This window comes from Psittacula echo (assembly GCF_963264785.1).
Source record: "Psittacula echo genome assembly, chromosome: 13".
Classification (NCBI taxonomy): Eukaryota; Metazoa; Chordata; class Aves; order Psittaciformes; family Psittacidae; genus Psittacula; species Psittacula echo.
In genome coordinates this window covers 10,375,040-10,387,565 of record NC_137749.1, presented here as the reverse complement: position 1 = coordinate 10,387,565, position 12,526 = coordinate 10,375,040, and the positions used below count along the sequence as shown (strand labels likewise).

The following is a 12,526-nucleotide window of genomic DNA, read 5'->3' as shown; positions in this document are numbered from 1 at the left end:
TGTAATTAGTCCACAAATGACAATGCCACTAATGAAGGATGGTCCGTGACAAGGAGGAAGAGACTAATTTATAGATGGTTGCAGTATTTCCCAAACAAATTAAACTTTCTGTCGTCGTGAGCTGTTTGGTAGCTTCTACTGAAGGTATATTTTTAGCTGTAACAAAATTAAGTGTCAAACACTGTGCTGAGCCAAGCACATAAAAGGTTTTGGACCAGAAATACCATGTCTTTTCTATTTTCTTTTTCATTACACTTGATTAGGAAAAAACACTTTTTGTTTATCTGTTTGCTTTTATAGTTGTCTCCTTGCCTTTTTCTTCTTTCTTAGGTGCCTGCAATTACTTCTGAAAATTTTCAATTATCTTTATGACCAGAGTCTAGAAATAAAGGTTTACTGTATGTAACAACATAACGCATGCAGTACATACACTGCTTTGTCACAATATTAAGATTGTGAATGCATTCAGGAGTTAGGAAATGCCTATGGTTATCCAGCCTTGCCTTGTGCCTGTAGCCTTGCCTTGAAGCTTTATGATGATTTTCAATTACACAGTCAAGTCCTTTTTTTTTTTTTTCTTCCTATGGTTCTCCCGCTTTGTTCAGTGTATATAGTGAATGATACTCACTGTATTCAATATTTTAACTCTAGAGTTACGTGTACTCCTTACTGACAGGACACTGTGCAAACTGTACTCAATGAGTACAAAAATACTCATTTCCTTTTGGCATGACCATTAACTCCAAATACAGTTGCAATGCTACACAGGTCTTAATTATCCTTGCAATGTTCCTGTGAGATAAGAGGATGGTATGTTCACTAACCACAGGTAATCAAGGCAGACAGATTATAGGAAAGGCATCTGCTAATTTTGGGTGCTTAATGTGCGATGCATAATGTTCTGCAAGACCAGGCTCTGACTTTTAATGCATTTTTCTTCACATTTAAAGTAAAATCCCTTTAATTTCACTTCCAACCAAGAGTGGAGTCAGGCACTGAGAAAATGAAAGACATTGCAAACAATGGTATTTTTTTTCCCTTACTGTAATTCTAAGTAAGTCTCTTAGTGTCACACAGGCATAGCAGCATTCTGGTGTGATCCTCATATGCCTCATCCATATTGAGGGCATTTTGCTTCAACTTATTTTGTGGGCTTACTCTGGGCTTTGTACTTTTCTGCCAAGTGTTTGAGTGAGGCCTTCCATCTCCTTGTAGCAGCCTTTGGTTGGGTAATGCATTAGGATTGCACATGGTCTTCCAGCTATGATAGAGAAAGCGTGAAGTGGCAAAAGCGGTGTCTCTGTCTAAAAGAGAATGAAGGGGAACCTCTGGACTACTTGTGGAGGGGCTTCATGTTTTTCCCCCAGTGTGCAGAGTGACCACTCTCCCAGCACCTCATGTTTTGTATTTCAGGGAGTGAGGGCTGCAGTTGACTTTGAGAAGGTTTGTGGTGTTCTACACCTTGTCATCTGGGATCTGTTTTCCGACTCACCACCACCACCTGAATCATATAAGCACATTTAAAATACACTGGCTAGTCTGTCTCCAAACTGTACCACATCAGCCACCTCTTACGTATTTGTGTTCTATCTGCTATGTGTCCATTGCACAAACACCTGTTGCTATCCAAGGACAGTAACAAGAGGCACACACCAGCAGTTTTGTCTGTGACCCAGAAAGCACATCGTTAACATGGGTGTTTGTAATGTGGATCTCAGCATCCCTTGACTCGTCATTTTTGTGGTAAGGAGGCCTTAACAAATGTTTCTGTTGAGCAAGCCATGTGGTACCCCTTCTTCTGGCTCTTCCACAATGTCATGCTGAGCTGCTGGTGCATGTCCTGGCATAAATTCAGTGCTTTTGCTAGACTTTGACTGTTGCTTTGAAGCAAGCATATAGGGGAGAGAGGAAAAAGGAGAAATAGGTTCCACTGATGTTTAAGTTGTTTGTTTGTTTAACTTCAGAAGTTATTTAATTTTCTGAACCTTGCTTTCTGTAGCAGTTGAACTGTTGTGATTGAACTTACAAATAATTGTGGAAACCTGCCTTGACAAATGTCAGCCCAGGTGTTTGCCAAATAAGACAGTGATGGCTTCAGAAGGTTTCAGACAGTGTTTATAATAGGTACTAGTAATTCAGTCCCAGAAAGAGAAAGAATATGAATGTGTCTATCTTCCCCATAAAAAAGAGTGAAGGAGATACCTGGGTAGAGTTCAGTGAGGACAGAGGGGGAGCTTGCTACAGTATTCTTGGGGCACAGAGAAGCTGGGAAGTTGGTTGCCTGACACCCTTCACTAGAGAAGGATTATTGCTGAGAGTTTACAAATGCGTAGCTTGCAGCTTGGAGGCTAAAGAGAGGGTGGGAAGCTTCAGTCGTCATGATCCTATTGCTGCTACTCATGAGGGGAGAGGTTACAGCCGTGGAAAGAGTAAAAGTAAGAAAGGCCTTTCAAGATCTCACCAGCAGAGCCAGGCTCAAAGGTGTGTGGGGGACTCTGGAGGTGGGCACAGGGCAGCCAGTGGAAAGGCAAAGCTGGTTCCATCCTGTCCCCTAGAAACAAGAGGAGGAACTTTTCTAGAGTTGAGAAGATGAATTTTTTGCCAAAATAGATCTCTTCAATTCTTAGATATATCATGCCCAGGAAGGCAGGAGTGCTCAAGAGCAACTAAATCCTACTTTCTGTTCTGTCTGGAGGGGAAATTGGCTGGTACTTGGAGATTTCCAGGTAGAATTTCTCTTCCCTTTTCTGCTGTGCAGTCCCTGGTTAGCACAGCACTGACCTGTGTTCCTGACCCTCAGACTAGATTCTTTTGTTCTCAGTCTGCCAGCTATATGGAAAGAGGGGTATGGCAGAGCAGGTTGCAGGCTTTTCTTCTAGCTTGGTCCCAGGGGGGCCCAGAAAAGTTGACCTCTGAAGCTACATCACTAAATGGGATTATGGGTCTGCTTGGTAGCTCTGTTGCTAGCTTGTCCTTCCCTCTCCAGCATTTTCAAATCCTTCTTCTTTATTCCTCTCAGTATTTGGTTTTGTTTGTTTTGTTCTACTGTCACTTTTCCCTCAGCACCCCCAACAAATGCAACTTTTCCTTTTTATTCTCCAGCTCTTTGCTCCTTAAGGGCTCTGCCTGGATGCACAGCCCTTCCTGAGGAGAACTGGCACACCACGACTGAGGTTATAAATAATGTTGGCTTCTTTCCCTGCTCCTTCCCCTCCCTGCATGGAGCATGATTGTCTTGATTACAGAATTCGCCCTGTTTAATATCACCAAGACAATGAGACACCTCCAGCTTGTTTAGCAGAAGCTTTCAAAGATATTTACACTTAAAAAATGGAAATGAATGTGTTTTCTCTTTTGTAGTCAATCAGCTTCTCTATGAGATTCTGAGCTGTCCTTATGGGAAACTTCTCCTTTGAATGTATTCACTGCACACCATATGAACACACTGTACCAAAAGAAGGTCTGAGAGTTAAAGTGCCTTTTATACGCCCACTTTGAATCCCTGATTCTCTTTACAGAGCTGTACCAGCAGCAAACACTTTGCAAAATCTGATGTATTGTGGTTTCTAGATTCTTAATCTGCGTTCTTCCAACCTTTGCAAGAAAACACTGCTGTTAATTTAAACAGCAACCGGAAAGCCAGAGTTCTCTAAACAGTATCAGGAAGGGCTGAATCTGTCTAATCCTTGGAGCTAGTGAATCTCAGGCTCGCAGTAATTGAATACAACATGCAATGCCAACCTGGTTAGTAAACTAAAGTACTTAGGCTGACAAGCTGTAAACACATTGAGAGCAGCCATGGCTCAGGGCCAGTATATCCATGTGCTCTCCTATCTTCAGTGCTTCTAACCACTCTGACTGGCCTTGCTTCAGGTCGCAAGATCGCACTTATGGCTGTGACTCAATCTTTTGGGTTTTGAGTCTTTGGAGTAGTAAGAAGCACCACCCAGCTGTGAAGAAAACACCACAACCGTATTGGCATGAGATACCCATGAAACTATATTGCTTTCCACCTTCCCTTTTGTTTCTTTTATTTTTTAATGTAGTTTGTGAGGAGCAGGAGCTGGTTGTTCAGACCTGGCTGGGAGTTGGGTCCTCACAGCTGCTATGGCAGGCAGACAGGAATGCTCTGGCTGCTGCCCTGTGATAGCCTTGTAAGACAGTTTTGATCTGAAACATGTGTGTCGAGGTAACCAAAAGATGGAAGGGCAATAGGGAAAGGCTAGAAATGAACGCTGGCATTAAAGAGGCAAGGACAGAGTGAGAACATGAAATACTGGTCAGACTAGTACAAGTGAAAAACAGGCTAACCAGGCTGGGTGGGATGCATGGGGTGGACTGCTGACCACCAGGCACTCCCTGCAGAGTGGTTAGAGTTTGCCAATGCAGGCGTCTCCCACATCCTGCTGGGACCATCCCATCTGTGCTTTGGTTAATAGGTGTATTTTCCCCTAGCCGATCCCAGCTCCTCCCCTTGCTACAAGCAGTTCAAAGATTTTGACTGCTTCCTTCTTGCCAGGGTAGGGAAAAAGAGTTCTTGGCCTTGACAGGTCTCCCTGAACTGGGGGGAGCTTGATGCTTATGCCCAGAATGTTGCCTCTCTGAACTGCCCTTCTGCCTGGAGTGCAGAAGCAGAGAAGCCAGCGAAGCTGTTGTGGTCACAGTGTTGCTCTTTGGTTCCCTTTTTGTCAGATATGGGCAAAGCAGATGATGCCCTAGGCACTGGGTGCACCACATCTTGGCGCGCTATCTTGGAAGGTCAGTCTCCTTTTATCTCTGCCTGCTAATTGCTGTGTCTTGTTTTGGGTGAGCAGGTGAGCCTGTTCCAAATTCTGTAAGTGAGGAATGTTGTAATACCAACTCATAAATTTACTCCTCCTCTTCCTGATGTTGGCACCAGCTCCCAGTGAATTTCTCAGGCCTGGAGTACATTTCATAACAAGTGTGACTTAAAAAGCATCCTGAGGCTGAAGAAGCACAGGGGCTGTTCTCCAGATGTTCATGTAGCAGCAAGAGCTGCTGCTCAGTGCAACCCCAGATGATGTTCTCAGAAAAGGCCTCTCTCAGCAGGAAGCTCTTGTCAGGGCATGGGCTCTCAGGAGGAAATACAGAGTGGCAGCAAAATGCAGACACAGCAGCACCATGGTGTCCTATTGATCCCTGGCACAGCAGGAGCAGCAGGAGATCGGTTTTTTCATATATGAGGAATCTGTATGTAAATTTGAGGTATTGCATTGGAAACCTTGTAATGTGCTATGTGATTGTTGGATAAACTCCCCTGAGGGTTTCTCCAGCAACTGCTGTACTGTAGCTTAAAGCAGCCAGGCCCTGCCCTGTCTGGCTGCATCTGAGGCTGGTTTTGCAAGGATCAGGCTTGGAAAATGCTCCTATTAAAAAGGGTTTGGACAATGCCGTGGACTTTGCAAAGTAACTTCGTGATAATGGCCAGGAAGGAAGGCCTCTAGTGTGTCCTGGGAGATGTTTGTCTCTCTGAAAGAACATCTCTTTTAAAGAGAGGAAATTAACATTCAGGCAGAAAATGCTGTCTCTGTCAGCTGACGGTGCCCAGCAAGAACTGGCTTGTAAATTAAAGCTTTCATTTGTGAAGAGGAAGACTGCTCTCAATGCCATAAGGAAAACAGTTGTGCCACTGTTGTAATGAGGAAGTTTGGATTATTTAAATAACCTGTGATTGTGTGCTGCTCTTTACAGATGTTCCAAACATATTCAGCTGGCTTTTAATTCCTCACCTCCTCCAAAAGAACCTGCTGAAGAGAATTACAGTGCTTTGTCAATATTGACCAGTTACCTAATCCTCAACAGTGAGGACTTTGGATCCCTGTTAGTTTTTCTCAATGCTTCTTTGTGAGGCAGCGTTTTTCTTTCGTAAATGTTGTAAGAAACCTTTGGAAACCACAGAGGTATTGTGTTTTTCTTGCAGCGAAGCTGCTACATCCCTGCCTCTTTGGATGAAGGCAACCTTTGTTAAGCATCATGGGGCTGTCTGTCTGGATTATGTGTATGTAGCCTGCCTTACAAAATGGTCCATGAGGCAGCCGTCCAGGCACTGCTGGTACAGAAATCATAAGGAATGGTCACAACGTTGTTGCACATTTCTCTTTGAGCTGTAACAGGCAGTCACCCGGGTGCTCTGTGGATGTACAGAATCTGTTTCAGCATTCATTTTACCATGTAGTTTGTCACTGGTGTTTTCCTGGAATCTTCTGAACACGACTGTTGAATTACAAATTCCTGGCTTCTTTGAGATGCCCTTTCAAGATTTTAAAAGGCACTGTGGTTCTTCCTGAATGTCACTGAAGGGGTAGGAAGGAAAAACAAGTTCTTCTTTCCATGTAGTACCTGATGTGCATGTAAATCTTACTCATTTCCTTAGAACAGCTTCTGTCTGCCACTTTCATTTAAGAGGTGATGGTGGGATTTGACACCTCACAAATGTTTTATAAAATCTTTTAGCCTAGAAAATAGCTTGTGAAATTTAATGAAAGTGTTCAAAAATCAGGGTGGTTATTGATGAGGCTGAGTCCAGAAATATCTGAGACTGTTTCTGGCTTCATGTGGTGCATAGGCTCAAAGTCACACTTGGAATGTGCTACTTACTGTAAGCTTACCTATGTCCAGGATATTTTCTGTCCATAATGAACATCATATATGTACATCTGCAGGGTTCAAAGCAGAGGACCTAAAGTAAGTGGAGCTTTTTTTGTTAGCTGTAGGGCTTTATGTTCAGTCAATAGAGTGGAGCAAACTGCTATGTTTCCTGATCCTCCTGCTGCTGAAATCAATAGCTGAAGATTCCTCTGGGTATTAAGAGAGGTAGGAAGGATGAAGCCCTGAACAACCTACCCAAAGCCCTTGAGAAGTATCCACCCTTTCAGATCCAACTACTGACTCTGTTCTTAGAGACATTTAACAATATAAAAAGGTTGCAAGAATGGAAAAAGCTATTTCTGTGAATGACCAAAATAAAAAGAACTGGAAATAAGACTCTAAAAGGGAGGTGTTTCTCATGATTTACAGCCTCCATTGTTCAGCCATGGGAGTTTTGGTTGGTTTTTTTTTTTTTCAGGGCTTATTGAAATACTCCATTTCACTTTACCAGGTTAAACATTTTCCAGGTAACAGTTTTGGTTAAGAACTCCTTCATGGAATCCCAATAAGAAAATCAGCATGTGCCTTCCAAGCAGTGCTGATTATTCCATTCTCTGACTAAAAATAGACATTGTGCAAGCTGGCACTGAAAAATAATTTGGTGAATAGTAGAGAGTGGGAGAAAGCACAGCAATCTTAACAGCAGTGTCAGGCTGGAGCTGCTCTATATTCATGCGCATCTGTGGAGGTGCAGGAAATGATCCTGTCTGCAGAGATAAAACATGGCTTGGGATTAAGATCATAGAGAACTCTTGTGGGAGGAAGGAGTGAATTGCACATAATCCAAGGGTCCCTGGGACTTGTTTAGGAGGATAAATGCTGTATTTTGAAGTTCTGTGGTTTGAATTTAGTGAAGAGTTCTGGGCACCTAATTGAGGCACCGAACTTACAGGACTAAAGCCAACACCTGTAAATCATCTAAGTGACATCAGTTGCTAGGAAACACAAAACTCTTTGGTTTATGTTTCCATGTTTCTAGAAACAGGACACTGAGCTCAGGTAGGTCTTTTGCTTGGTTGGGGTTTTTTAGTCTGGAAGTAAAAAGCCAAATCCAGTATGCTGTGGTCAGCTGAATGATACCTTTAACTGCATCCTCATTCTTGGCTTTTTTAACTCTGCTCCACTTTTTTTTTTTTCTTTTTTTTTTTTTTTTTTTTGTCTCTTTAACATCTTTGTAGAGTGAGCCAGACCTGGAGAAAGGCCTGGAGATGAGAAAATGGGTCCTGTCAGGAATCCTAGCCAGTGAGGAAACCTACCTGAGCCACCTGGAGGCTCTGCTGCTGGTAAGTGCTGGTGGCAGATATCATTTCAAACACTGGTACTTGAATTTTCATTGCTGCTTCCATCTAGAGTTTCCCAGAACTTCACATATCATGGGTTGGAAATTGCTGGGTGCAAAGGGAACCTGTTACTCCTTTGATAGCGAGAGAGAGGCTTAAAGAAAGGACTGGATATGGCACAACCAGGCAGTTATTAGTGTAGTAGTATCCAGGAGCCCTATCTTTAAGTATCCTGTGCTAATTATTAGACACATTGCTGTACAGTTCGACAGAGATGAAGGAAATTGATTGCAAAGGGATTTTAATCGCACCATTAATATCCTAGGGAAAATCAGGTGTGGCTGATCCCCATGAGAGAACTTGTTAATGTCGCACTTTCAGGAGTTGTGTGAATGCAAATATCACTTATTAATAGGATGAAAATCAACTCTCTAGAGGGATGTGTTGTAATGTGGCAAGGGTGAATGTATTTGGTTGCATGATAATGATTTCCTTCTTTCCTCATTTCAGCCTATGAAGCCTTTGAAAGCAGCTGCCACCACCTCTCAGCCTGTGCTGACTAGTCAGCAGATTGAGACAATATTCTTTAAAGTGCCTGAGCTCTATGAGATCCACAAAGAATTCTACGATGGGCTCTTTCCCCGAGTGCAGCAGTGGAGTCACCAGCAGCGTGTAGGGGACCTCTTCCAGAAGCTGGTGAGTCAGCTGCCATCACCAAAGGTCCTGATACCTCATTCATCTCACAGGTGCTAGTATGGTTCCCTCTGACTGTGCATAGACTGAAGGGATGAAAGCCCATACTTCAGTGAAGGGCCTGCAGCAGAAGTAGCTGTTTCATTGCCTGTAATTAAAGACTCCAGCAAGCTTTGCTACTACTACAAATACAGTATCAGAGAAATGTTGACTCTCCAGGGTATCTGCAGTGTTTTCAAACCATTTGCTTTAGAGGAAGATGGGAGAATGGCAATGTTTAAAAGCACACTTTTTAACACCAACAGCTAAGTGTTTCTCATTCTTGCTGAAGTCCTTCACATGTACTTCCTTTCTGTGGTGCGTTGCTGTGTCTTCTGCTGATTTTCTCTAGTTTCTGGTCATCACCTTGGATTTGTTTTCCTGTCTTCTTTTCCCCTTGCTACTGTACTGATCCAGTCAACCTGCTGCTGAGAATCCTCCAAGCAACCTCAACAAAATTCTCTTAGTGCAGAACAGTACAAAGGCATATACAGCATATTCCTGAGGCTGAATAAAAAATACTGAGTTTCTGAGCCAGATGACAAATTGTTTGCATTCTAGGAGATTCCTTTGGCCCCTTTAGCCTCTCCTCTAGCATGTGCAGAGAGCAAAGGATTAAAGAGGCTGTTTTTTTCCTTTTTAGAAAAGAATCTCTGCATTCCTGAGGTGCCTCTGATTCTCAGGGTAGGAGTGACATTCCAGTGAGGGGTTTATTGAATGGGGAGGGTGCTTTACTAGGGTAACTCAATTGTTAGCAGCTGTGGAGCCCAGCATCAGCCTCATCTCCTATGGAGCAGGGGGAGATGGGCCTGGAAGATGAGGTTTTCCATGAATGCGAGCAGCTCAAGATCAAAATATTGGAATCTGATTTTCACTGCCAGCATGTTTTAGCCAGAAGGGGTCAAGTTGGTATCTTTGTGAGTAGTTCATGGTATGCAGTTTGAGCAACTGGTTTAAGAAGACCAAACCACCTGCTGCTGGTTGGAGGGAGCAAAGATACAGAAGGCTGCTGAAAGTGGAAGCCTCACAGACTGCATTGGAAGTGTAGTGCAGGAATGGAGATAACACTAACTGAAGAAGACCTCAATATATTCTTTCCCACTGCTGGCTGTTGAGCAAGCTTTGAATTGCCATACAGCTACTTAAGCCTTTGTTGAAGACCCTTTCTGGCTGATGATCATCACAGGTGCAGGAGTTAAGCCTTTCTAGCACTCTATTATGTTCCCCTGATTTTTCTGCATTTGTGACAGAATCATTGATTTTGTTGGATTAGTATTGGAAGCAAAGGTCCAAGTTACCCTAGTGCAGGAAGATTTGAGCTAGCTTAGCGGTTTCAGTTTCTGGTGCTTTAGTAGAGTAGCAGTGGGAATTGTGAACTATTTGCTGGATGAAATGAAGCTAAATAATTCTTGGCAGGCAACGGGTAGCAGCTAGATGAGATAACAAGATCATCAGGCATTACAAGGCATCTATACTGGATGTACATCAAATCTTTTGGAGCAGATTGTTTACTTGTGGTCATGTCATGCAATCTCATGATAAATTCTGGAATCCTTGTTATTATCCTGAAGTCCCTGGGGCCATTCATTTCCTTTAATATCATGCAAAACAAAGCACCGTAAATTGCAGTTATAGACAGTGCATGCATGGAGTTTTAGAATTTCGTGTGGTCTGGCACAAAGTGCAATCCGTTTGCAAGATCAGTGACTGTTATTCCACCTTTTTCCTGTTGAAACTAAAGAAAAGAAAGATGCTAGGCATGTGGGTGTGAAATACACTTCTCATTTTTGTACACATTTTTGTACACATTTTGTACACATTCTTAAACTAGAAAGGAAACACTTTAGAACTGTTTTTACAAATGAAGAAATATTCCATATTATCACTGGTATTTTTCAAGGCCTGAAAAACTTTTAATCAAAAGCCGGTTATTTCTACAAAGCTGGTTTCCTTTTCAGTGTGTTCTTTTTAATTGAAAAAGAGAAAATTTAAGCCAGCATGATCACGGTGCGTGAGCATTATTGCTTTGGTTGGAAGCTCAGTTTATAATGAAAAAGGTGATGGCATGTTTAGAGGAGGAAAACAAAAACTTAGAGTGATTGTTCAGGAGTAGCAAGAAATGGAAGAGCCACACAGGAATGGAGAAGCTTTAAAGATCTGTTGTGTTAGCTGGCATCATCCAAACCTGAGTGTCATAAGCCCTGCAAATGATCAGTAATTCTGACAGCGGCTTCTTCACTGAATTGTGCCCCATTGACTCCACAGTCCTGGGGCTGAGATCATCCCTGTTATAAATGAGCCTGGTTTCGTTCAGTTATAACTGTGTTATTTTTATGAGGATTGAGGCTGGTTCCTAATCTTTCAGTAAAATGTGTCCCAGGAAACAGCTCATTGTTTCTCAGCCTCCCTTGTGCAGGGAATGTGCTTCTCAGAGTGGCTTTTTCTCTTCTAATGTCTCTTGCACAAAACTCCATAGAGAATGGGAAACACAATCATTATAAGGGAGTAGGAGAGGAAAAGAGCGCTGTCTGTGGAGAGTTAACTGCACAGTTAACTCAATGCCTGTTGCATTTCTTGGGCAGAAGTGTAAGAGAAGTTCCAGAAATAATAAAGTAAGTGCAAGTTCTTCTGGTAACAAACTTCTCTGTAATGGAGCCTTTCAAGGCACTCCACCTGTTGGCTCACTACTGACCATGCACTTGCAAGCATGTTCAAGCTGCTGAGGTGTTTACAAGCACAGGCCTTGGAACTCTGCAACACAAAACCAGCTCTGCAGTTCAGACAAGCTTGGAAGCTACCCAGGGATTTCCCAAGCTGGATCTTATGTTCTCTGGCATGAATACGGGTGCGATTCCTAAGTCAGCAAGTGGAATCAGTACTAAGACTCAGTGATAATAGTGGCTTATTACTGCACTCTGAGGCCTGCTCCATCTTCCTCTGGACCAATTGCCCTTCTGTTGGAAAAACTGCCATTTTCTGTCACATAGTGCTGCTGTCACTGCCTTCCAAACAGTTTGTGCTCTGGGTCTCCCTTCTGTATTTTCAGCACTCCATTGCTTTTATAAAGGTGTCCACTAGTGCAGATATGGGTTAATATCTGGGTTTGATTTAGTGTCTCTGTCATGCAAAAGCCAACAAGTAGCTTACTGGGGTCACATTTGTGCTGTTGGGCTGAATCATGCTTGTCTGATTCATATTTTATGGCAAATAGCCAGCAGTTCCAGTTACATCAAGGAGCTAAGATATTAATAAATACTAATCTGGCAGTTCAGAAAGGAAAAATTGAAGGCAATAATAAGGATGTCTCATTCTCGCAGGCTTCCGCATCCTTCATAAGTGAACTCGTTCAGCATAGATTGAACCAAGCGCATGGGATCACCTGTGCAAAGCTTATGGGTCAGAGATGTCTTTCTGGGCCTGCTTAGCATTCTGTGTAATTCTTTGGCATGAAGGGACGCGACCTGATCACTGAATACTGGGGCTGGCCATCCCAAACTCTCTTCTTCCACAGCATTCATTTGATTTTGTTTTGCTTCCTGCAGGCCAGCCAGCTGGGAGTGTACCGGGCCTTTGTGGATAACTATGAAGTTGCTATGGAGACAGCAGAGAAATGCTGCCAAGCCAATGCTCAGTTTGCTGAAATCTCTGAGGTAATGTCACGGTGTTCAGACACACGAGCTGTCTGGATCTGACTAATACCCTGCGATGTCACTCCTGTCTGTCCTCCAAGAATCTTTGCAGCCTTGACTTCTGAAGGAGGAGTTGTGAGCTCCTTTTAGACTCAGTGCTTCAGCTCATGTTCTTACAGCCATTTATACTTTGGGCCTACAGAGGTTGTCACATAA

General features: G+C 43.0%; 1 protein-coding gene across 2 annotated transcripts in view; it reads left to right on the top strand.

The window, feature by feature from the left end:
• The window catches only part of BCR (BCR activator of RhoGEF and GTPase), a gene marked incomplete at its 5' end in the record, with an annotated part of 92,092 nt that overhangs the window by 48,941 nt on the left and 30,625 nt on the right, over window positions 1-12,526 (top strand). For both annotated transcript variants that reach the window (XM_080628520.1, XM_080628519.1), the window contains 3 exons: window positions 7,848-7,952; window positions 8,460-8,645; window positions 12,224-12,331. In XM_080628520.1, coding sequence (XP_080484646.1) covers window positions 7,848-7,952; window positions 8,460-8,645; window positions 12,224-12,331 — 399 coding nt within the window. The remainder of the gene's footprint in view (window positions 1-7,847; window positions 7,953-8,459; window positions 8,646-12,223; window positions 12,332-12,526) is intronic.